This window comes from Odocoileus virginianus, chromosome 14 (genome assembly GCF_023699985.2).
Source record: "Odocoileus virginianus isolate 20LAN1187 ecotype Illinois chromosome 14, Ovbor_1.2, whole genome shotgun sequence".
In the NCBI taxonomy this organism is placed as follows: Eukaryota; Metazoa; Chordata; class Mammalia; order Artiodactyla; family Cervidae; genus Odocoileus; species Odocoileus virginianus.
The window spans coordinates 65,593,895-65,620,304 of NC_069687.1; the positions used below are offsets into that span (position 1 = coordinate 65,593,895).

Genomic DNA, 26,410 nt, shown 5'->3' on the forward strand with positions numbered 1-26,410 from the left:
AATACAGGAGGGGGGGATTGGTTCCAGGACCCCCACCGATATCAAAATCCAAGGATGTTCAAGTTCTTTGTATAAAATGATGTAGCGCAGTTGGCCGTCCACATCCACAGTTCCACGTTCACAGATTTGGCTAAGCCACTGGTTGAACCAACCTGTCGTTGGCTGAATTCACAGATGTGGAAGCCATGAATGCAGCGGGCTTACTCTACTACCTTAATCAACACTGATCCCTTTTCTTCTAAGAGTGCCAGGACACCTGGTCCTCAGTCTAACCCACTGGCTGCCCCAAGGTCAGGAAGATAAAGGATGTGCTTTATATTGGCTAAAAACCTGTCCCAGTTCCCTTGAGGATCTAGATATTAAGGGTGGAGGGTGACTGCAATGAAAAGTAATGTATTGTCTGTCATGAATAGTGACTCTGTGGTGCTGACCTGCAGATGCAGGTAGAGAATAATTCCTCAATTCTAAGACAGCCATGCACTATAGACCTTCATTACATGACTTTCTCATATAGCTAGATTTCATTCACTCAACCAACATTAGAAAAGTGCCTGCATGTTGCATTGCAAAGGTGGGCATGGGGAAGGTCTGTTCAGGTACTGGGAGCCTTAAGAAGGAAGATCAGCAGCTCAGGCTAGCCCCATCTGCATCTCGAATAATCCTGACTAGGAAGAGTTGGACTCTTCAAGAAACTCTCCCCTCTCAGGGACCCTGGGGCAGGTGGTTTACCCTTCTGTGGTGTATTGTAGATGAAGTAACAGACCTGGTGCAGAACCAACTGGAGTGCTTGTTAAATGCAGGGTCCCCCTGGAATTCTCTTTTTTGCACAGTCATATTTGGGAATCACAAGTTCAAGTCCTGGCCCTGCCACTAAGACTCATGATTTGTTAGACTCTTTGGACCTTTGTTTCATGATATTCAAAAAGAAGATAATACCCACCTTGTGGGGTTGCTGTGAGGATGAAAGGTCGTGTACACAGGTGCCTTAATCAGGGCCTGGACAGAGCAGTGCTGAAAAAGTATCTGTTGAATGAACAAATGAATGATGCATGAATTATTAAGAGAACATTCAACTCATGGAATTTACCAGCCTGTAATAGCTGTTCTGGCATATAGAGACAAGCTTAGCAATTGCAAATCAACATAATCAAACCTTTCCTGAGATGGAAACACATTCTCTTGAAAAATTTCATGGAACTGTCAACAAGGAAAAAAAGCATTAGAGAAGGTGAGGCACAAGTGCTGGGTAATGTACAGACTCCAACCCAGACTTCCTGATGGATCAAATATTGTCAGGGCCTCCTTCTATGTGAGTCTAACAATTCTACTTCTGTAAGAAATTTGGTCAAGAACAGCAGGTAGTAAGCTCTGGCTCTGAAAGCAAAGAATATTCTCAAGGTAATTTCACCTTATCTTGGGTAAGTCACATTTCTTTTTGTGAAAATGAGAACATAATTACCTTCACCTCCACATTGTTACCACTTGCTGGTATATATGTAACGTGCTCAATTAAGCAAACAATCAAATGTGCAGCGTAGTGTCTCAGGATTTCACTAGCGTGGCTGCCGAATAGGGCCCGAGCAGCCCTTGTGGTTTTGAACAAGTGAAAGATATTTTGGAAGCTATGGTTTCTTGAAATGTTAACTGCTGGGAACAACTACAAGGGCATTGTCAGGGAGGGGGGTGGGGTGCAGTGATGGGTTATGACTAGAGAAAAATTGCTTAAAGTAAATTAACATTCAAAATGCTATACTTTCACAGGCTCTAGCAACAGACCACTTCCCAGAGTGGAAGGCAGGAACTTCTCGCCAGTTCCAAGCAAGCATCGATCACAATCCCCCGGGGAAGAAGAGGTAATAAGGCATATATGTTCATATTTTATTTCTACCCCAGCAAATGAATCATCAGAATCTCCCACTGAATACTCTCCTATACTTTTATTTTCTTTTAGTCTTTATTTTTTTAGTGAAAAATATTGAGAGGAGAATTCAGTTGAAAAATACATTATTTTTCCTTGACGTTTCTCTTCCAATGGCAAATGTGTGTTTCACATTAAACAGTGAGAAAAATAATTCTATTTTTCATCTGTTTCTTAGTTTATGACATAGCACAAGTCATTTAACTGCTCATTAACCCAGTGTTTTTCATTAAATATATTATTATACTAAACTGAAGAAATTATTACATCTAAATCTTTCCTGATTAGAGACTCCATTATCTACAAATGCTTATTCACCTCTGCCTTGGGAATGAGTATATGATAAAAAGCAGTTCACACAAAATATCTTCTATTTAGCTCCACCTGAATGATTCTATATTCAAAGTTAATAACACAAGTGTTTCAAACTTCATGGAACTGAGGTGGTGATTTATGGAAATGATTACTTGGAGGCTTTTTTCCCCCTCTTACTTATGTAACTACAAAATTTATTCCATTTTTTAAAATTTACATTTTCAGAATTCATTAAATGAAGACTGGTATGTTTCTTATATTACCCGAACAGAAGCAGAAGCGGCTCTTAGAAAGATAAACCAGGTACTGTGCTACAAATTCATTTTTTTAAGTATAAATAGAAGAAAAGAAATGGGACTGACTTTTCTTGAGTACCAATGATGGGCTTTAGATACTGGCTTCAAGCTTGCTTTTCATAGCTGCTTTTCAAGTAACAACAGAGTTTTAGTTTTACAACCTGTCTTCCTACAGTTTGGATAGATCATCCAATAAAACAAAACCCAGGGGATGCAGTGGTAAAGAATCTGCCTGCCAGTGCAGGAGGCACAGAGACTTGGGTTCTATCCCTGGGTCAGAAAGATGCCCTGGAGGAGGAAATGGCAACCCACTCCAGTATTCTTGCCTGGAAGCTCCCATAGACAGAGGAGCCTGGTGGGCTACAGCCCATGGGGTCTCAAAGAGTCAGACAGACTGAACATACAGTTATGGGCTAGGGATCCTGCTGGGTGCCATTCATGCTGTTATACCAAAGGGTACCAATTAGTGCCAGCTTCTCACCTAGTAATGTCCACAGCAATGACTCCTAGGACCTTGGGAAAAATTTAAATTAAGGTAGTCATTTGATTGGTGGAATCTTAGGAGATTTTATTAATGAAAACGGTCCATCTTTTCACAGGAACCACACAGCACCAAAAGGAAACTCTTTCCCCCAAATTTCCAACATCTTACTAGTTGTATCTTCCTCTTGACACCCAATCTCCATCCATATCAATGTGGAGGAACCCATATTGAGACAGACAACAGCAACTTTTTGTCCTTTTCCCTAGAAATTTCTAATTGTCATTTAATATTAAGGGTCTTAAACCAGATTTCCTGTCTTCCAGTACTGAACACTAATCTTAAACCTATATTTCAAAGATGGGAAGGCAAAGATCCTTCATCTTTCACATTCTTCATATCTTGAGACTACAACAAAAGTCAAGCCTCAAGCTTGGTCGCACTTTTATTTTTTTTAATGATATGAAGCGATTAATGTCCATCTCCCCATCTTTTATAAAAGTTATTTATTTTTGGCGGTGCTGGGCTTTGTTGCTCAGGCTGTCTCCAGTTGCGGTGAGCAGGGGCTGCTCTTCACTGCGGCGTGCAGGCATCTCACTGCGCGGCTTCTCTCGCCGCGGATCACAGGCTCCAGGCACAGAGGCTCAGGAGTTGCCGCTCCCCAGCTCTAGAGCACAGGCCCAATAATTGTGGCACACGTGCTTGGTTGCTCCGAGGCATGTGCGATCTTCCCGGACCAGAGATTGAACCCGTTGACAGGCAGATCCTTAACCACTGGACCACCAGTGGATTGCATATTGAAATCACTTGCGGAGCATTAAAAAAAAATTCTGATTTTACCTGGAGAGATTCTGACTTAATTAGTCAGGGATGCTATGTGGGCTTTGGAAGTCTTCAAAACTTGAAATTCCAAAGTGAAGCCAGAGCTGTGAATCCACAGGTATATTTATTTAACAGAGATGTTTTGACTAGAATTTACTCATTCAAGCTGGAATGAAAAAAGAACAAAGGAAAGCCATTATTGCAAATTGATCATCCTGATTTCGATACACAGAAGAAGGAGTAATTTAAAGGAGTTCTTCCTAATTCATTCTATGTTAATATTAGATCTTTATGGTATTATTATAATATTATGCAGTCTAATTTATGAAATGAAATTTTAAAGTATAGGACAGATCACCACACTATTTTGGTAAACATCAAGAAAAAAGGATGATACACATTGGATTTTTTTCAGGTATTTGATGATGAAACGCAGTATCTGGGCACCATGAGGTTTTAAAATGGGTACATTTCTTAGGTATTTGGGTGTATTCTGACTTTTACCGTGGAAAGAAAGTGCATAGAATTAACTCTCAGGAGCAGGAAGAGATACCTTTAGTTGACCACTAAAGTCCTTATTTTGCTGGCCCTGTATCCACTCAGCCATCTATGATTTATTATTGTAAAAGAGATTCCTTTTTCACTGAGAGACTTCAAAGAGGTCTTTTCGAAATTTAGGAATTTCTCCAATATAATCTCTGCTGCCTGTTTCTTGACAACCAAGAAATCCATGACACATGGGATTACCGCTGTTGGGGGAACTAACTGTTCACTAAATTGTCAAGTGGTGGGTTTCCAGATCTCTAGAGGACTGTCTGCTGCTCTTAGAGGCAACAGAATTTTTGACTTTTGCTACTTCCCGAATAACGAGAATTTATGCTTTTAGGATGGCACTTTCCTGGTTAGAGACAGCTCTAAAAAAACCATCTCCAATCCATATGTTCTCATGGTGTTGTACAAAGATAAAGTTTACAACATCCAGATCCGTTATCAGGAGGAAAGCCAAGTTTACTTGTTGGGAACTGGACTCCGAGGGAAAGAGGTAAGGGTTTCAGGTTGTCACGCTTCCCCCAGTTTTCTGCGTGTGCCTCTCTGCACACTACCTGCCCGGAACCTGGCTGTGGCCTTCTTTTCGGGGCCGTACTGCCTGGCAACTTTAGAGTTCAGTTGCGTTAGTGAAACCCTGCATTTACTGGAAGGAAATAAAATGTTCATAGTGTCTACCTCTGCCACAGTGTCTTTTTTACATCTTTATTCCAACTAGTCTAAAATCACATGTGTAACTTTAAAAAATGTTTAACTTAAAAATATCATTAGATAGTGCCAAACACAAGTCCTTCTATGACTCAGAAGTGAGTTAAAGTCACCCCTGTGACATGATTTTGATGTAAGGGTACAGTGTACTTATAAGGCCGTGTCTTAAATGAACATTTGGAAAAATGACTTGGGTCATTTCTCCCTAAAAATGGAGGTTAGGCCAATGAAGCTGTGCAAATTGCCAAAAACATTTCCCTCTGTTTCCCCAAGGTGTATACTAGTCCCTTTGGGGGTAGTAATGAGAACTGTGTAAAGAAAACCTTTCAGGGTTGCTTTTTGCAAAGGAAACTATGGCTAAACCTAATGCTTCAAATGTGTTTTTTTAAGTTCAAAGTTCCAGGAGGAGGATAAGCTGTATCAAACATTTCCAGAAGGAAACACAACTTACCCATAACTTTCTACTTCACTCCAAATATTTTTAAGTTATGATTGTGTAAGCCAGTAGAAGACACACATGATTTTGGTCATATGTTTGAATCACTGCTTCGGGGTGGGTAGAGCTGCATAGGTCCCGTAGAAGCAGAGATGTCTGCTGTCCAGGATCTCTACTGGTCTTGTGTGGAAACACACAAATGCAAACCACTCATTGCCGTTGCCCTGGAGGGAGGCACCTAGAAAAGTAGTCTTGGAGGAAGTGTGCAACTCTGTCTGGGGTACCTCGGGAACATCTGACGCATTTCTAAATGTACGGATGGGGGTTTCTCAGTTTGGCCCTCAGGGAAAGGGTGATACAGGTGATGAGTGAAAGGACTCGCTACAGAACTCCTGTGAGTGTGGAGGTGGCAGCGGGGACACAGCAGATATCATGAAGGCATGACTATGCCACACTACAGATATCATCTTCAGACAACAGAGATGCTGTCTGACCTCCTGATTCCTATATCTCCTAACATTGTTAGTGATTTAAAGGAGGGCACAAAACCCAAAACCAAGTCACAAATAGAACAATCCTCCTGAGATCCAATGATTGGTGTCCTTAGAAAAAGAGGGAGATATGGAGAAGGAAATGGCAACCCACTCCAGTACTCTTGCCTGGAAAATCCCATGGGCCGAGGAGCCTAGTAGGCTACAGTCCATGGGGTTGCAAAGAGTCGGACACGACTGAGCAACTTCACTTCACTTCATGGCAAAATGTCTTGTGTGAAACATGTTTATCTTAATTTCCATGAAACAACATTCTGCAGTCTAATAAAACTTTTATCTACTGTACATAGAAAAAAAAAGAAAAAGAGGGAGATAAATGATGAGGCCCCATATTCAATAGCCTATGATAAACCATAATGGAAAACAATATGAAAAAGAATATACATATATCTTAATCACTTTGCTGTACATCAGAAACTAACACATTATAAATCAACTATATTTGAATAAAAAATAAAAAGAACAATCCTAAGGTAAAGCTATCATAATTAGACTCTCCCTCTATCTCTCTCCGTATATAATATATATAACTCCCTACATGAAGTTAAAAACACATATACATAAATACATACTATGTCTTTTATCCATAGTTTGCTGAATGTTGGTGAGGAATTTTTTTCAAAGTTCCATAGCAGAAATCAAAATCTTTGCCAAATTTTACATAGACTGATAATCCTCATAGTATAAGAGGTAGGACATTATGCAGATTAAAAAAAAAAAACCTGCAAAATTCATACTACATTCCAGTGCTGATTTTCTTCCTATGTTGACTCTTTCAGGACTTTCTGTCTGTGTCAGATATTATCGACTACTTCAGAAAAATGCCGCTTCTGCTTATTGATGGAAAGAACCGAGGTTCCAGATACCAGTGCACGTTAACGTATTCTGCAGGTTATCCCTAGCAAGTTAGCCAAGCAAATGAACCTTCCTCCTGCCTCTGTCCCACCATGGGAAGATCAGTCAACCTGGGTGAGCGGCCAAACCCTTAGGACTGAATTGAACCCCTTCAACATGAACAGAAGTGTTTTGTCCTTTTACTTATGAAAGTGTTTGAAATGAAGACTGTCAAATATCCCATAATTTATTTATTTTTCTTCAATGTTTGTAAAGTGCATGAGTAATAATGTTCACACTTGAAGTCTAACAGTGCACTGTAATGATTCATTTAAAAAACATGTGTATCTTTGAATACCCATGTCCAAGTACATTAGTTTGCACACCTATAGAAACAATTAGGGGCAAATTTAGAAACACTGAAATGGTAACAGATTTTGATAACACATGAAACTGATTTTTTAACTAGCCAATCCTTTGTCAGTCAAAGGCAATCATCAATTTTATATGTATAATTTGAAAATTACTAAAATTCAGTTTCTTGGCAGCAATAATTTAAGAAGCTTCAAAAGCATTTCATCCTTTCTTATTTCATGTTTTTGCTGGAGGGTGGGGATTTTTTGTATACTTTTTTTATGAAAAAGATAAATGCATGTTGGAATAACTTCCTAGAATTAAAATTAATTTGCCTTCTGCTTCACTTTTTGCTTCCTAAAAGAACTTATTGACTTTATTTAATTATTTAGCTATTATTTTCCTGTTTTAAAGCAAATTTAAGCTACAAATACCAAAAGAAAACATTTTAAATTTAGAATGAGACTTTGGCATCAAATACATCCGATTTAATTTCATCACATCTGACATCCTCATCCTATCTCTTCCACCTCTACCCAACTCCAAAAGTATCAAGTGATGTGATTTTTATCAACGTCTTCCTGGGAAGATGAAATAGCAATTTCTGTATACATGGAAAAGTTTAATAAGACTTTCCAATTAGATACCTTTCTTCTATGTTTATCCCCCCTGCCATCTGTCATAAAGCCATTATCTTCACCCTTCCCCAAAAGGCTTTATAAATTCTTCAAAGCAATTCTTTTCTTTAATTTACATATCTCATTTAATAAAAAATAGTAAGCAATTTTACAAGACGAAAACTTCACATTCACTTAAGTTTTCCCTTTTGCGGCTTTGGTTGTTATTCCACAACTTGTATTAATAACAAAATTTTTTGTCTTCTTGGTTTTATCTATGAGTTTTATAAGCCACAAATAATATCTTGTATTTTAATTTTCATGAGCTTGTAGAAAGACCACTGGAAGAGATATTGGAAGTCATCTAGTTAAAAGTGATGATTTGCCAAGATAACAAATCTGTGGACTTTTAATCAATGATGATAGACAAGATGCTTCACAAAACTTCATCCTTCGGAAGTTCTCAAATCAGGACCTAGAACTCAAGAATTCTAAAACTGAAAAACCTGCATCATTTACAACGTGTTTATTAAATAGGATATTCAATAAGCATTTATTTCATGTTTTATTCTGTGCACTGAGCTGGGTGCTGGGTATTGAGCATAGAAAACTCGACAGGTTCTGGTATGGAGTGAGCTGACCTTGTGCCTTGCTTCATGGTATTCTATACTTAATGTTCAAAAATTTCTAAAATGAAGAACAGTAGGTTTCAAAGCAACTATCTGGTAGTGAATAATGTTTACAAGGTACACAAATGCTTATTATTTTAAGTGAATAATGTTTACAAGGTACACAAATGCTTATTATTTTAAGTTGCTGTTGGTGGAGAGGGGTAGAAAACCTATTCCGCTGCAATAACTGAAATGAGCTGGAGTATCTGGTGTTTTTATGCCTAGCAGTCTTCCTCCCTTCTTCAGGCCATGGCCACTCTATTCTTTTGGTGAGGCCTTTCTTCCTCTAGAGGGTTTCCCAGGTGGCTCAGTGGTAAAGAATCTACCAATGCAGGAGACGCAGGTTCGATCCCTGGGTTGGGAAGAGACCCTGGAGGAGAAAATGGCAACTCACTTCAGTATTCTTGCCTGAGAAATCCCAAGGACAGAGAAGCCTGGTGAGCTACAATCCATGGGGGTCGCAAAGAGTTGGACACAGCTGAGTGACTGAACAGGATGCCTGCTCCTTTTCCACTGACCTGGCATAAATCCCAGCCTCACCAAACACAGTTGCTTAGAACCCATCTTAATTGAAGCTGGCCTAGTCAAGACCCTTCTCTGGATTGTTAAACACAGAGGCTAAGACAGAGGATCTCTCTTTCCTCTGGGGTCTCCAAATAATGCTGTAGACCCACCATACCTCTACTCTCCTCTACCTGTTACATGGAAGTGATGAGTTTAATAGGAAAGGATGTAGACCAGTGCACAGAAACAGAACCAGGGCAGAGATATCTGATGAATTAGTGAAGGCCCTGAACTCTATCCCAGGCATGAACTTTCAAGGCACATGACCTAATAAATGATTCAGCTAGTCTGAGTTGTTTCTGACACTTGCTACCAGGAGACCCCTGATTAAATAAATCCATACCATACATTTATAATTTAGTAACTCTCTTTCAACCTAAGCCAAATTCAAGCATAGAGGATGGGATGAGCAGCACTCCATGACCAACTTCCTATGTAATACTCTTGCCATTGGTGAAATAAATTAGCCATTTCTTGGAACATTAAAACAAGAGAAGCCTACCAAAGCATGAAATGATTATTTACAATTCAACACATTTTTATTTTTTTAATTGAATATATTAGTAAACTCAATTCTCCTATAAATGGGTTAATTCAACAATAAAAAGTCACAAATTTACAACAAATAAATAAAAAATCAGATTAAAAAGCTATCAGAAGCAAGGGATACATCTGGCACTTTAGACTCTTCAAAGTGGGGGCTGTTTCTCTCTGTTTCTTTTAAGTCATCTGTCTTCATGGGATGACTGAAATGTAGGGTAAGGTCACAAAGCAGTAACTGGGAGAGTTCTGTGTAAAAAAAAGAAAATTAATAATGTAAGACACTATACTGTAGCACAGATGTCACAGGCAACTATTATTACTTTAAGTTGCTATTTCCTAATTTTTAATTTAGTTTTTTAAGTGATTATTGCTTAAACCACAATTTAGATGTGCCAAATTTTGACTTGAGTCAAATTTATACACTGCAAAATAAACATGATATAGAAGCTTACTAGAAGGGTTCTTTAGCTCAAATTGTCAGCTGTTTTACTACACTGCAATTTGATTTATGCAAGTTTGTGTATTTTTTAAAATTACTAGTTTTATCTGCTATATATACATACAGTATAAAGAACCAAATAAAGCATGTTACAAAAAATAGCAGCTCCTATCTCCCAGAGGTAACCACTTGTGACATTTTTGGAGCTCATTTTGTTTTTGTGGGTTTTTGTGTGTGTGTGTGTGTGTGTGTGTGTGCATGTGTGTGTTACATTTTTGTTTATTTTGGCAGGGGTGGTATTTAACCTCCATATCTCTAAATGATATTTATATTTTTTTCTCAATTTTAGGTATTTGCTTGTGACCACAGAAGATTAAAATATAGCTCTTTTCATTTATCCTCATTCCCCCAATATACTTGAGTATAATTTTTCTTAGCTCAGTATTTAATGTTTAATTTTTTTGATTATATATTCTTTACAGTTGAGTCTTGTAGGACATTTCCCTTCCTGCAAGCTTCCACCCAACCACAGTTAATAATTGTTTCCTTTTTTCATTGCTTAATTACCATGGATATATTCCAAATTTCCGCAGTTGGGTAAATCTCCCTGTATAGTCGGGAGCTTTTACTGTTCTATAGTTGAAGGTCTCTCTTCTCCTAGAGCCTTCTCATCAGCTCTAGTTTGGACTGACAGCTCTCTAGAAAGCTGTACAGTTCATATCTTAGGAATTCTCTTCACCACTATGCAATGGACTCCTTTCACCCCTCCCTTGTGTGGAGTATCTTTCTTCCAGAATCTCATGTCTCTTGCTCTCTCTCTCTCTTTTTGGTCTATTCCTTTGGTGGAATACAACCAAGGTAACTTTCTAAGGCAGGGAAATGTATATGTCTCAGAGTCTCTCTCTCTACACCAATGCTTGATAGATTGACTGGCTGTAACAATCCAGGCTGGACATCACGTCTCTTCAGATTTCCAAAGGCAGTGCTGCACTTTCTCTTAGCTGCCAGCGTTTCAATGGGCAAATTTCATACAATTCTAATTCTTAGTCATTGTTTCTCTTTAAAAGATTTAAGAGAAAAAAAAAGATTTAAGAATCATTTTGTTCTTCCAGTGTTCTGAAATTTTGTAGTATTGCATTTTAGTAGAAGACTATTTTCACCTACTGTGCTGGGCTCTTTCATTGTAAAAAAATATATCCTTCAGCTCTGGAAAATTTTCTCAGATTATTTATTTAATGAATTCCTCCTCATTCACTGTCTGTGTTCTTTCTTTCTAACACTTTACTTATGGGATGTTAGACTTCCTTGTCCATCTGTTTTTTTTGCTCTGCACTCAAGGGAATTTTCTTCATTTAATCTTTCAACCCTTCTCTAGAGTTTATTTCTCTTGTAACACTTAATTTTGTTCTCCAAATATTTTTATAGTATCCTATTCCTTTTTCATAAATTTAGCATCTTCTATTACTTCTCTGTGGATATTAACGACAGTTTCTTAGAGTTTTTAGTTTTCATTTGTAATCTTTTTCTCCTCACTGATTGAATCTACTTATTGGTTCCGTCTCTGCTTTTCATATTAGATGGTTTCCTCAAACATCTTTTTTTTCCATAGTTGTCTGCTCATATTTAAGATTGTAATACTAAAAAGACAACTAGAATTTCTTTCCCATGGCAATTATTGTGTGGTGATTTGGCTGGGTGTTTTGTTGAGGATAAACAAAAAACTTGATAAACCTAAAAACTTAGGTCTTTTCTCTTAGGCTTATCAGATTCCTGAAATGACAATCTGCCTGAGTGTATAAATCTGGTCGCCAATGTTTTGTAGCCAAGTGGGGAAAGAAAGCTATGGGTTTTTTAAGTCAGTATACAAACTTTGTCTTAAGACCCTTGTTTTTAGTACTACTATTTCCTTCAACTTGTGAGACTTTAAGTCCCAGATCTACCAGTTGTGTAACTCTGGCAAAGTTAGTTAATCCCTTTATATCTGTTTCTATATCTGGAAATGTCAATGGTAATATTTCCAACCTCATAAGGTTGTTACAGCAATTCAGTCCATTTATGTAGAGCTCTTGGAAAAGTATCTGAATTATGGTAAATGCTGTAAGTGTTAGCTATTGACGTTAATACTTCTGGGAGAAAGTGAGTGCAATGGAGTGTTTATTTAATCTTCCATGTTTACCAGAAGTCTACCTTCCTAGTCTGGCTCTATTAATCCTTTGTATCTTCACTGCCTGCCTATCCCACAACTTTTCAGGAAAACATTGATCATATTTATTCTATTGCACTTCATGAAAGAATAATTGCCAAACTAGAACATTCAATCTAGCTTGAGAAGAATCTAAAGCTTCTCTAATTGTTTTAAATGAGTGCAAGCGTCCAGAATCAATTATTCATTTAATAAATGTTGGTCAAAAGCCTATTATATAAAGGCACTGGGTTAAGAGCTAGGAATAACCTTAAGGGACGGGATAAGTAAGCAAACATACAATTACAATATAGTATGATAGGTGATATGACAAAGTAGAAGAAATGACATACTGGCTTAAAAAACGTTTTCAAATGTTAGTAACTGTGACTAATAAGTAGCAGTTAACCTGGTGAGGAGGAGGTGGGGAGGCAACCTGTGGAGGTGGAGTGGGCACTTCAGGAGAATATGCGTGTAATAATTAAGGCACAGCCACAAAAAAAGAGCAAATGTGTAGATATGCAGATAGTTCAATGTGGTTGGAGCCTGGAATGTGCAGGGAATGAAGAATAAGGTAGCAGAAAGGAGAGGTAGGCAAGGTCTGATCTCAAGGTCTTATAGGACCTCCATTCTAGGAGGTCTGGACTTAGTCCTGAGGACAACGATAAGCCAATGAGCATTTTCAGCAGATTTATATTTCAGAGGGTAAGCCTTGCTGTTGAGATTGCTTTTGAGAGAGATGAATTAAGCAAAGGTAACCCTATTCCTTTACATCAGACTCCTCACAGCCTCTGTTAATATGTACTGTGAATTTGTGACAGAATTACCTAGCATAAAGCCCTTCCCAAAATTATTTGATCATCAGTTCACTGATTCCATTTATAACATCTATTAACATCACCTGAGACAGCAGTGTTCCCGGATCAAAGTCCATGAAATGCTTGGGAAATGCTTCAGTCAGTTCAGTTGCTCAGTCATGTCCGACTCTTTGCGGCCCCATGGACTGCAGCACGTCAGGCTTCCCTGTCCATCACCAACTCCTGGAGTTTACTCAAACACATGTCCATTGAGTCGGACCATCTCATCTAACCATCTCATCCTCTGTCATCTCCTTCTCCTCCCACCTTCAATCTTTCCCAGCATCAGGGTCTTTTCAAATGAGTCAGTTCTTTGCATCAGGTGGCCAAAGTATTGGAGTTTCAGCTTCAGCATCAGTCCTTCCAATGAATATTCAGTCCATCCTTTAGGATGGACTGGTTGGATCTCCTTGTTGTCCAAGGGACTCCCAAGAGTCTTCTCCAACACCACAGTTCAAAAGTGTCAATTCTTCAGCGCTCAGCTTTCTTTACAGTCTAACTCTCATATCCATACATGACTACTGGAAAAACCATAGCTTTGACTAGATGGACCTTTGTTGGCAAAGTAATGTCTCTGCTTTTTAATATGCTGTCTAGATTGGTCATAACTTTTCTTCTAAGGAGCAAGCATCTTTTAATTTCATGGCTGTAGTCACCATCTGCATTCTGGAGCCCCCAAAGTAAAGTCTGTAACTGTTTCCATTGTTTCCCCATCTATTCTCCATGATGTGATGGGGCTAGATGCCATAATCTTAATTTTCTGAATGTTGAGTTTTAAGCCAACTTTTTCACTCTCCTCTTTTACTTTCATCAAGAGCATCTTTAGTTTTCTTTGCTTTCTGCCATAAATGTGGGAAATGCTTAGGAGAATACATGGAAAAACCTAACAGGCACTCCCTACTTGGATTTTCATGGTTAGAAAAATGACCAGTGGGTGAAAGGATAGGGAAAGATTTCAGCTAGTCCATGATGAAAAACTATCTAATACAGAATAGACTGGTAACAGAGAGAGTTTTCCAACACAGAGTTTTTTCCAACACAGGAAATGTTTGGTAAAGAATAGATGAAATATTCAATCACAAAAATTCTACATGCCTGGACTAACAGCCACTTTCCTCTTCTTCCTGGGGCACAACCTGATTGCACTTGAGACGATCCTCGCCCCAGTCTCAGCAGTACATCCTGAGTGGTCTAAACTGGCTGTGGCAGTCCTAGTCTCCTTGGTGGTAACTGCTGTAGGATAGACATGTGCTGCAAATATGGCCAATGAAGGGAAAGGGGAAATGTGCTGGAGGGATCTGGAGAAAGGATTATTTAAGAAACACAGGCAGAGTATGTGTCTGTATATGATTATGTTTGCAGGTAATGACCACAAGAAGTGACAAACAGAGTGAACATAACAGAGCAGAAAATATGAAAACCTAATACCTGATGAAACCTTTAAAACCCTGAATTCACTTTAGGGTTGCCCAACCTTGAATCTTATTATTATTTCTTTACTGCATAATCAATGTTAAGTTGGTATTTTCTTACTTGTAGAAAGGTCTCATAACTGACACAGAGGCTGTCTTCATATATCAAGAGTTGTCATAAGAACAGTAACTACATAGTCAGTGATTTTCATGGTTAGAAAAATGACTAGTGGGTGAAAGGATAGGGAAAAGATTTCCGCTAGTCCATGAAGAAAAACTGTCTAATATAGAATAGACTGGTGACAGAGAGAGTTTTCCAACACAGAGTTTTTTCCAACACAGGAAATGGTTGGTCAAGAATAGATGAAATATTCAATCACAAAAATTCTACATGCCTGGAATAAAATTACGGAATATGTCTGTAAGGTGAGTGACTAAATATCATGATCTATAAGGTCTAATCCTACTAGAATCATCAATTCACACAATCAAGCAAACTTACAAGTTTTGACTTAGAAGGAACTTTAGAGACTTAGTAATGATTAATGGATAAAGATACTGAATTTGGCAGACTGTGACATCACTCTGTAATAGTTTGTTGAAGGGAAGGATGGGGAGTAAATTTAGAGGGGTTAGTTAGACATCATAAGGTTTCTATGAGGAGGAGAATGGGACCACTGAGGATGAGATGGTTGGATGGCATCACCGACTCCATGGACATGAGTTTGAGCAAGCTCCAGGAGTTGGTGATGGACAGGGAAGGCTGGCATGCTGCAGTCCATGAAGTCCCAAAGAGTCGGATACGACTGAGTGACTGAACTGAAGCTTTTTATAAAATGTCGGGGATGAAAATTCAAGTCTGCTATCTTTCAGGTCAATGCTCAAACGTAATGCATCTTCAGAGATCTAGTTCATATTACATTGTAAACATTGCTTAAGAAATAGAGAAATCCTAATGAACAGGCTTCAGCAATATGTGAACTGTGAACTTCCAGATGTTCAAGCTGGTTTTAGAAAAGGCAGAGGAACCAGAGATCAAATTGCCAACATCCACTGGATCACTGAAAAAGCAAGAGAATTCCAGAAAAAACATCTATTTCTGCTTTATTGACTATGCCAAAGCCTTTGACTGTGTGGATCACAATAAACTGGAAAATTCTGAAAGAAATGGGCATACCAGACCACCTGACCTGCCTCCTGAGAAACCTGTATGCAGGTCAGGAAGCAACAGTTAGAACTGGACATGGAACAGACCGGTTCCAAATAGGAAAAGGAGTACATCAAGGCTGTATATTGTCACCATGCTTTTAACTTATATGCAGAGTACATCATGAGAAACACTGGGCTGGATGAAGCACAAGCTGGAATCAAGATTGCCGGGAGAAGTATCAATAACCTCAAATATGCAGATGACACCACCTTATGGCAGAAAGTGAAGAAGAACTAAAGAGCCTCTTGATGAAAGTGAAAGAGAAGAGTGAAAAAGTTGGCTTAAAGCTCAACATTCAGAAAACTAAGATCATGGCATCCAGTCCCATCACTTCACGGCAAATAGATGGGAAACAGTGGAGACAGTGGCCGACTTTATTTTTCTGGGCTCCAAAGTCACTGCAGATGGTGACTGCAGCAGTGAAATTAAAAGACGCTTACTCCTTGGAAGGAAAGTTATGACCAACCTAGATAGCATATTAAAAAGCAGAGACGTTACCTTGCCAACAAAGATCCGTCTAGTCAGTGGTTTTTCCAGTGGTCATGTATGGATGTAAGAGTTGGACTATAAAGAAAGCTGAGTGCCGAAGAATTGATGCTTTTGAACTGTGGTGTTGGAGAAGACTCTTGAGAGTCCCCTGGACTGCAAAGAGATCCAACCAGTCCATCCTAAAGGAGATCAGTCCTGGGTGTTCATTGGAAGGACTGATGTTGAAGCCGAAACTCCAACACTTTGGCCACCTGATATGAAGAGCTGACTCATTGGAAAAGACCCAGATGCTGGGAAAGACTGAGGGCAGGAGGAAAAGGGGGCAACAGATGATGAGATGGTTGGATGGCATCACCGACTCGATGGACATGGGTTTGGGTGGACACCAGGAGTTGGTAATGGACAGGGAGGGCTGACATGCTGCAGTTCATGGGGTCGCAGAGTCGGACACAGCTGAGCAGCTGAACTGAACTGAATGAATAGGCAAAATTCAGTTACATCCCACCAGAAGCACAAATTGACTACTCTTTATAACAATGACCTGCAAACAGTTTAATTCAGTGATTCCTACTTACCATTCATTTTTTTTAGCTCCAAAGAAATTGTGTTAATATTTTTAATTATGGCTTCCACATTTAGTTTATGGTCGGTAACATTATTCTTAATCATCTGGTTTGAAAAGAGAAACAATGTATAAATCAGAAGTGTGTATGTATACTTTAAAAATACTCAAATTTTCAGCATTTCTGGAAGAAGAAAATCTGTTATTTAAGAACTAAAATTTTAGTGAAATTATAGTTTCTTTAAATGGTTAGAATTCTCACACAGGAAGTCATCAACTTGGTACTATTTTTCCAACTGAAAACACCTCTAACCAGAATTCTTAGGATGAGGCTGCTTCTTTAATCAAACCATATCCATACAATGGAGCCCTTACAATGGAAATGCAGATGTCTCCATTTCAGAAATCCTCAGCACTTATAAAATTACCTTGTGCCTGGGTGCTCAGTTGCTTCAGTCCTTTCCAATCTTTGCGATTCTACATACTGTATCCCACCAGGCTCCTCTGTCCATCAGATTTTCCAGGTAAGGATACTGGAGTGGGTTGCCATGCCCTCCAGAGATCCAACCTGGGTCTCCTGCATTGCAGGAGGATTCTTTACTGCTAAAACACTGGGGAAGCCCATAAACTTCCTTACAATTTAGCAATCTCATATTATCTTCTCTAATTTTATTTATATAAGCATCATTTTCTAACTTATGCTTGAATGACAGGATCCAAATATGATTTATTTAACTACATATTAAAGCATAAAATAAGACACAATTATAATTCCTTGACTAAGAAGATAGCAACATGGACACTTCTACTTTAGCTTTGGGAGTTAGGGCAATGCATATTTTAATTCAGCTGAGATACATTAATCAACCGATTACTCTGTTATATGTACAAAACATATGTTTAGTCAATTGTGTCAGATATAAACATATGGAGATGTTTCTAGGTCATTCACTAGAAACTAACCTTAGTCATTCAAATATCTCAAAATAGCTTGAATAAACCACAATTAGTGCACACAACTTCAGAAATACAGAATATGGGAAGTTATGCCTTATGCTGATTGTCCAAAAAAATGAGAACAAACTAACCTTGGAATCAGTTCTTTGCGCCTGCCTTTTCCTGAGTCAATGGAATTTATCTTATTTCACTCACTTCAGAGCCACTGTAAAAGAAATAAATTGTTTGCTCTCCAGACAATGAATAAAATACACTTTGCATCCACCTACAAGCCCCTAGGTACTCAAAAGTCGAATGACAGCTATCTTACTTGGGTATAGCAAAGTCAGATATACAGGTCTGAGGAGAAAGTAAAGATGATAAAAAGCAAAGGAGGTGGGGTGGGGATGGCACAGATCAAGAACCTTAAAGAAATGAACGCAAAAATAGAAGTAAAAACCCTGAGGTAAGTAGAAACTAAATGGAAGCAGAAATGCCCAAGAAAGTTGACCCTCCCCACTCTAGGTTCCAGTTATCCAGGACCCTCAGGTGCCCACAAGTAGGTGGGGTCAAAGGGCAGCATGGTAAGGAGACCCCTTTGGACTAGATCGAGGCCAGAGCTGGTCAACCCTTCCCCAGGAAGCTCCGTCAGGCCATCACTCTTGAGACTGGAGAGGCCGGCCAAGCGGCGCTTCTCGAGGAGCTGGGAAGTGGAGGCCAGGATCGGGGCCCAATAGCACTGGAGCCCTCCATACCACAGACTGAAGGCATGAATGCAACTAAGGTACTATCCTGGGACCAAAGGCCAGGAGGCCAGGCCGTCCCGGTAAAAGGGGATCATTATTCCCTTCTCCTTCTAAAAGCCACCCCCTCCTTCTCAGTCTGACTCCCGGGAGGAGCCTCAGGTCTGGGGCCACAGTCTAGGGTCTGAAGATGGCACCTGCGGCAGCCTTTAAGATTCCGCAGCCCTCAGGCTTCCAAACCAGATCGGAACAAAGCGAAACAGACTCAGCGTGGCCACCGGACGCACCCGGACCCTCCCAACCAACCATCCCTTCTTGACTCAACACACGACCGTGCCTGTGAGGAAAGCGGGCTCTTGGGAGCCACGGGCTGAGAGACCTTGCGAAGTGCACTGGGGCCAGGTTGAAGATGCAACTTGAGGCAGCCTGGACAGGTCTTCACTTACACCACACAGGCCAAAGATGGATTAGGATTATTTAAAACCCAGTAACCCAGGCCAGCCCACAACCGGAACCCTGTGGGGACGCACCAATTTCTCGCTGTTAAGCGGGAAGAGCGTGAGCTGGGCCGAGGAAGTGAGACTGGGCTTTCTGATTGGTCAGTGTCCGCTCCTGGTGCATCCTGGGAGTTGTAGTCCCAGGCTAGGCCCCTGCAGAGAAAGTTCTGGCTGTGTGGCAGGAAGTGACTAGCACTACTGCGTGGGCAGAGGAGGACAGTGAGAAGGCATTTTGCCGACTGTGTGCCAGGCGCTGGGCTAGGTGCTTTACAGCTCTTGTTTGCCTTTAATTTTCCCAGAATAGAAGTGTGGTTAAGGTCAGACTCTGGACTGAAACTTCTTGGGTTTAAATTCTGCTCCAGCACTGGTTTAGCTGTAGATGTCCTCAGCTATCATATGAAGATAATAATAACTACTGTCCATCTTCTTTTGAGAGTTAAGTGAGATAATGCATCACATTGGGCTTGGCAGATGATGTGCTCCATAAATGTTAGCTATTATCACACCCATAGATCTGTACAGATGAGCTGAGAGGTGTACACTGGTCTCTTGCCAAGTAGAGAAGTTGGGATTCAAGCCATTTCTGCTGGATTCCAAGAGGAATTTTTGTCACCACTGCCTTTGAATTGACTCAGAGATTTTTCTTGGTGCCCTCAGGAATTGCCTTAGACTTGATGAACTTCAGATTCAGATTGTACACAAGTCCACCTTCTCTTAATCTTCCTTATTTGCACTTACTAGCCTCTCAAACCAGTGGGTTGCCAACAACTTGCAACACATAGTCTGTTTTTATTTTATATCCAACCTGGTGACTCAGATGGTAAACCATCTGCCTGCAATGCAGGAGACCTGGATTTGATTCCTGGGTCAGGCAGATCCCCTGCAGAAGACAGTGGCTACCTATTCCAGTATTCTTGCCTGGAGAATTCCATTGATAGAGGAACCTGGTAGGCTACAGTCCTTGGGGGTCACAAAGAATAGGACAGGACTGTGCAAAAGACACTTTAGTTTTTCACCACCTTCCTTTTAACACTAGAATTTGTTGTCTGGTGCAGAGTTAGATGAGGAAGGGCATAGAAGGACTGAGCTTCTGAGCTTCAGTCCTAAGGACAGGTAGCTATGCGATCTTGGAAAACAGTAACTTCTTTTCTCTGAATCTCAATTTCCTCATCTGTTTCCTTGTGAGAGAGATGGGCCCAATCAGTATTTTCTAAATATCACTCCTTATTGGGCTGCTGTTAACGATTGCTTGCCATAGATGTGTAACACCTGTTTTATTACTTTAATATTTTAAATTTACTTTCATTGACATTTAAATCTACTTAATTTTTTTTTTAACATCACAGAGTTTAGCATGATAATTTAGTATGGAGTAAAAGTTAAGCAGAGGAAATAGGAAAAATGAAGACCATGTAAATAAAACAATCATCTAGATATTTTACTTCTCAATGACCCTAATCCTGAAGCCTGATCTCTTTGTTAAAATGTGTTAATATTAGAAAAATGTTAAAGTTAGTCTAGTACAAACTGAGACTTTCTTCTTGATGTAGTCAGAAGAACTGAAAGAGTTGGATGGGGAATAACTCTAACTGTGATTACACATTGTTTAATCCCTCTGTACCATATAAAACAGCTGTCAGATCCTTAGTAGTATATGTCCCACACATTGCTGAGCATAATATTAGCTGCTGTCCAACATACCATCCATCCCTGAAGACTTCTTCATTCTGTGGAATCTAAAATAAGAAAGCAAACAAATGTATGTAACAAGATAGAAACAGACTCACAGATATAGAGAACAAACTAGTGGTTACCAGTGGGAAAAGAGGAAGAAGTGTGGGGCAAAATAAGGGTATGGGATTAAGAGATACAGACTACTATTCATAAAATAAATAAGAGACAAGAACACAGCACAGAGAAATATAGCCATTACTTTGATAATTTTAAGTGGAGTACAACCTGTAACAATACTGAATCCTATGTTGTACATCTGAAACTAATATTGTAAATCAATTACACTTCAACTATATTAAAAAAAAAAAAAGACTTCATACTCAACCTGCTATGCTGCTGCTAAGTTGCTTCAGTCGTGTCTGACTCTGTGCGACCCCATAGACGGCAGCCCACCAGGCTCCCCCGTCCCTGGGATTCTCCAGGCAAGAACGCTGGAGTGGGTTGCCATTTCCTTCTCCAGTGCGTGAAAGTGTAAAGTGAAAGTGAAGTAGCTCAGTTATGTCAGACTCTTTGCGACCCCATGGACTGTAGCCCATCATGCTCCTCTGTCCATGGGATTTTCCAGGCAAGAGTACTGGAGTGGGGTGCCATTGCCTTCTCCTCAACTTGCTATGGATATCTTCAAAACTTAATCCTGGAAGGCCTTTTCCAGAATGAACCCTACCCAGTTCTGCAATTTCAAACTCTCTGATAGTGCTTCCCTAACTCACCATTTTAACTGTGGACACTTGCTAGTGTCAGAGTCTTGCATTTTCTTATTTCTGATATGTGTGCCGAGCATTTTTAGAGCTAGTTCTCCAAGTGGTGAAAAAGGGGACAAAGAGGCACAGAAGCTCAGAAAATAAACACTCTTTTAGAGGCTCCCCAGGTGGCGCTAGTGGTAAAGAACCCATCTGCCAAAGCAGGAGACTCAGGTTTGATCCCTGGGTAAGGAAGATCCCCTGGAGGAGGGCATGGAAACACGCCCCAGTATTCTTGCCTGGAGAATTCCTTGGACAGAGGAGCCTGGCAGGCTACAGTCCATGGGGTCTCAAAGAGTCAGGCATGACTGAGGCAACTTAGCACATTGTTAGAAGCTTTCATCTTCTGGAGCTCTTTCAGGTAGCTGTTACCACCCCAGTTGTAAGAAAGTGAAGCTTGAGCTTAGTGCATACTCAGGGGCCGTAAGAATCAGATTTAATCTCAAACACAGATCCTGTCTGTGAGATTCCAGAACCTTCTGTGCTTTTTGCTGAACCAAGTTGTTTCCTGGACCAGGATACCATCTCTTGATATATGATGTAAACAAATACATCGTGGATCCATAATGTCATGGGCTTCACAGATCATTAAATGTGAGCGCGCGCACACACACACACACACACACACACACACACTAATACACACAGAAATGCATAAATATGGTGTGACCTCTGAATGAGGGACATTAATAAAACAAAGATAACTTACACTGATCTATACAAGCAGAGATAATTCAACATCAAAAAGGAAAGAAGAAAAGGAAGGAAGATCATAATAACTTCAGGATAAAAATACCTTGACAAATATCTTCCCAGATGTGTCTTTTTGCCTCTCCTTAATTGATGCAGGCTAATGAAAACTTCACCTCAGACCTTCGTGAATTCAGTTGTGTGTTTGGAAACTCCACAAAGACAACAGCAGGAGAAAAGAAGGTGTTTAAGAGAAGTAGGGTGAATAACCTCGGCAGGCTGAGATAGCATTAAGGCTGACAGTGATGAAAATCAAGTAACGATGGGGGCTGGAGCTCAGCAGCATTTGGTGTCTCTCGGGCCCCACTGTCCCAAACACACTGAATCCACTCATTCACGGGGTGCAGCAAGTGTTTGCAGGACCTGCTTCAGCTCAGACACCTGGACTCAGACTCTGTTCACAGGACTTTTGACTAAATTTAAAGACCTTCTACCCACCATAGTGCTGATCATTTCTTATGAGTAGGTTCAAACTTGAGAAAAGACCATCATTAAACCTTTTATTTAAAAAATGATTAGCTTTGTGTTTCTTTTAAATTAATGTTAAAAGAGGAAAAAAGAGATCCAGACTCGGAAAAAGATAGACTGCAATAATATATTTTCCTCCACAAAAATGTCTTGGAACAATGATGATTACTTACTGACATGCCTTTCCTCCTCAAGTAGCTATAGATACTCTTTTTTTTCCCCCCAAAGAACATAAAACTTTAAAATCATGATCTGCTACTTAAGGCTTGAGACCATTATAGATGAGGCCCTAAAATAAATCTATCTTCCTTAATAAGTTTGTAGATCCAACATTTACTGAAACCCAACACAGGTTGCTGTTGTTGATGCTATTGTTAATCAAATAAGGGAGATTAAAAAGCTGGCAAATTCCCCCATCAAGAGAAGAGCTGTTATAGAACAACAAGGTGATTAAGCATTTTATGGAGCCTGGTGTGAGTGCCTCAGTTAGTTTTATTACAAATTCTTGACATAAAGTTTCCATTTCTAGGAAAACAAATTGAGTAAATTATCTCATGTCTTCCCCTTGCTCTCAGAGCTCCCACTCCCATCCTCCTCCTGCTCATTGTAAATTACAAGTGCTGGTCTCTGTTCTGAGGGCTGACTTCCTGTTCAAGCATCAGCTCCTTTCTGAATATTGCTTTACACAACTCCTGTGTAAGCAGATGTGGCAGGCAATGAGCACATGCTCAGATCATTACCTAAGGAGCATGACCAGTGTCCAGAAGATCAAGGACATTCTGGTGCATTAGAAGAGCCAGTGCTTTCCTCAAGGCCCATCAAATTAAGGAAGGAAGACAGTGCAGAAGTTTGCCTCTGGTGGTCTAAAGTGGAGGTGGGGGTTCCTGCCTTCTGTCTTCTGTAAGCAGCTGAGGTTACATTGGTCACAGTCATTTTCCTTTCTCTGAAAGAAACACTTCCAACTTTAGAAAGAAGTTATTGGGATATATGTGTACATATTGGAGAAGGGCATGGCAACACACTCCCGTATTCTTGCCTGAAGAATCCCATGAAGAGAGAAGTCTGGCGGGCTATAGTCCATGGGCTTGCAGAGTCAGACACGACTGAAGTGACTTAGCACATGTGTACATATAGCTGTTTCACATTGATATAGCAGAAACTAACACAACGTTGTAAAGCAATTATATTCCAACAAAGAAATATATATATATATATATATATATAGCTGAATATATATATGTAGCTGAATCACTTTTCTGTATACCAGAAAGAAGTTATTAACAAAATACACATAGCTCACTGCATTAACTAAAATATTTTGATTTCTAATTAAGAAATTATTTTATGTAAAAATCCTGCTGTCTGTGACAGCAGAAGTGGACCTTGAGGCTATTATACTCAGTGAAATGAGCATAATTCATCTTTTAGACAGAGAAAGATGAATACTATATGCCATCACTTATACGTGGAATCTAATGGAATGTAAAATGGTGATTACCAGGGGCTGAGTGGTGGGGAAAATGGGAAGATTTGGTCAAGAGGTACAAGTTTTAAGTTAAAAGTTCCACGGATCCAATGTACAGCATGGTGACTGTAGTTAAGCAATACTGTGTTATATGCTTGAAAGAGAATGGAGCTTTCATGCTCCCCCATCATAGCTACAAAATGGTAACTGTGGGGACTGAAGAGTGAGCTCACTCGCCTGGCTGTGGTAACATGTCACAACACACACACGCATCAGATATCACACCGTACACTTTAAACTCACATAACATTATATGCGACTATATCTCAAGCCGGGGGGAAAGAAATTAAACTTCTGTGCCAACATTTTCCTCTGAAATAGGCAGTTATCCAAATAGAGTTGCCAATAAAATATGGGACATCCAGTTACATTTGAATTTCAGTTAAGCAATTTCAGATAATTTTATTATTATAAGTATGTCCTGAATATTGTTTGGCAGATAATTACATTAAAAATTTATCTAAGAATCTAATTTAACTGGGAATTATGCATTTTTATTAGCTAAATCTGGCAACCTTATGCCCAAAACACTTCAACCTTGAAAAGCAAAGCAAACAGTCTGAAGGACTGTAGATTCAGTAAGTATGGAAGCCAAGAAAATACTGAGACTTTCCAACTTGATGTCTAAAATTAAAAAATGCATACACTTACTGTGCCAGAACTTGGCTGCTTCTTCCCTTCAACATTCTTACAATGCAAGAAAGAGGCTGGGTTTTTGAGAAAGCAGATGGACAAAAGCTGTCAATATTCAACACGGTGCTATTTTTGACAGTTGCTTGCTATGCCTGTTTGCCTGAGAACTCTTTGCACTCGGCTTTTTAGGAAATGCCGTCATCCAGCAAAGGCATATTCATGACACACGTTGTATTTATTTTCAGAGATCCACCAATCAGAGGAAACCTCTCTCCTTAAATAAGATGTTTCTAATCCTGTCATGTCGGCTTTCCATCTCCCAACAATACTTCTGTTGTTTATTAAAAACATAGATCCTGATCAGATGTTTCTCCCTCTAGGCATTGCCCCCATCTCCCACACTTCACCCTTATTAGCCAACCATGAAATGACAGATGAGTGCCTTTATGAAAAAAAAAATACATTATGTTCATGAAGTCAATAACAATAGAATCTAAGTGCATACTCACATTTTAAATGAAAAAATATATATGTGAAATATCAATAACTTCAGATACGCAGGTGACACCACCCTTAGAGCAGAAAGTGAAGAGAAATTAAAGATCCTCTTGATGAGAGTGAAAGAGGAGAGTTAAAAAGCTTGCTTAAAACTGAACACTCAAAAAACAAAGATCATGCCATCCAGTTCCATCACTTCATGGCAAATAGATGGAACCACAGTGGAAACAGTGAGAGATTTTATTTTCTTGGGCTCCAAAATCATTGTGGATGGTGAGAGCAGCCATGAAATTGAAAGACACTTGCTCATTGATCTATGGAAGGCATGGTTACTGATGCTGTCATTTATTTCAAGGCCTTTTCAAGTGAAGCACTTGAGAGATTTCCGGCTTTCAACGAGTCCGCGTGGCGCCATTACAAGCGCATGGCTGAAGCTGACGATTGGTGCAACCCCAGCCGTGAGCCCAGGGACGCTTCCAAATACAAGGCAAAACAGGACAAGATGAAGGCTGACAGAACTTTGTAAAGAACTGAATGCTTCAGTCCTCTCCGTGAAGAAAAGATGGTCTTCTGCAAGTCACCCAGAAACAGCTCCTTTCCTTCACCAACTCTGAATGTGGTGCTATAGATCATCCAGTGCTTGAATGCATATTTCTCTCCGTATAAACTGGACCTTTTCCACAGAAGTTTCCTGTAGCTACTTCATAGCTTCCACTAAAGTAGTAACTTGAGTCATTTTTCATAGTACATTGCTGCAGTTTGGTTGGCGCCTGTCATAAGGGGACACGGAGCCTTTTTAGCGCCCGCGCCCTCATACTTCCGTCTGCTTTATCATAGACTGTCTGCAGCCTCCGCAGATCTCTCACTTCCCTCCCCATTCCAGATACAGCCGATCTCTATTGCTGCTCTTTGTGACCAAATACCATGTTGGTCCCAAACCACCAACTAAGGCCTTGGGGCGTCTGGAAGTTGAAGATGTCAGCTGAGCACGTCTTGATATTCCGGTCCCAGGGCCCTTCCTCTCTCTTTCGCATCCCTCCTCACTCTCTGCTTTGGACTGTGGCCTTCTTCCATCAGAC

General features: G+C 39.8%; 2 protein-coding genes across 6 annotated transcripts in view; one reads left to right on the top strand and one right to left on the bottom strand.

Annotated features, from left to right (window-relative positions):
- The window catches only part of LCP2 (lymphocyte cytosolic protein 2), a 47,349-nt gene extending 39,742 nt beyond the window's left edge, over nucleotides 1-7,607 (top strand). For both annotated transcript variants that reach the window (XM_070476850.1, XM_070476849.1), the window contains exons 18-21: nucleotides 1,762-1,853; nucleotides 2,459-2,536; nucleotides 4,719-4,874; nucleotides 6,853-7,607. In XM_070476850.1, coding sequence (XP_070332951.1) covers nucleotides 1,762-1,853; nucleotides 2,459-2,536; nucleotides 4,719-4,874; nucleotides 6,853-6,975 — 449 coding nt within the window. In that variant the 3' untranslated portion in view covers nucleotides 6,976-7,607. The remainder of the gene's footprint in view (nucleotides 1-1,761; nucleotides 1,854-2,458; nucleotides 2,537-4,718; nucleotides 4,875-6,852) is intronic.
- A 2,023-nt stretch (nucleotides 7,608-9,630) lies between these two features.
- Nucleotides 9,631-25,000, bottom strand: C14H5orf58 (chromosome 14 C5orf58 homolog). 4 transcript variants are annotated; one of them, XM_070476852.1, is made up of 5 exons: nucleotides 24,852-25,000; nucleotides 20,685-20,719; nucleotides 17,896-17,969; nucleotides 16,821-16,914; nucleotides 9,631-9,902 (listed from the first exon to the last, which is right to left on the bottom strand). In XM_070476852.1, exons 4-5 carry the CDS (start codon nucleotides 16,912-16,914, stop codon nucleotides 9,751-9,753), a joined length of 246 nt encoding a protein of 81 aa, XP_070332953.1. In that variant the 5' UTR covers nucleotides 17,896-17,969; nucleotides 20,685-20,719; nucleotides 24,852-25,000; the 3' UTR covers nucleotides 9,631-9,750. The 4 variants fall into 4 exon arrangements, with proteins under 4 accessions (XP_070332953.1, XP_070332952.1, XP_020730714.2 ...); XM_070476851.1 differs by lacking the exon at nucleotides 17,896-17,969; XM_020875055.2 differs by lacking the exons at nucleotides 20,685-20,719; nucleotides 24,852-25,000 and adding an exon at nucleotides 18,933-19,651.
- Nucleotides 25,001-26,410: the final 1,410 nt, after the last annotated feature.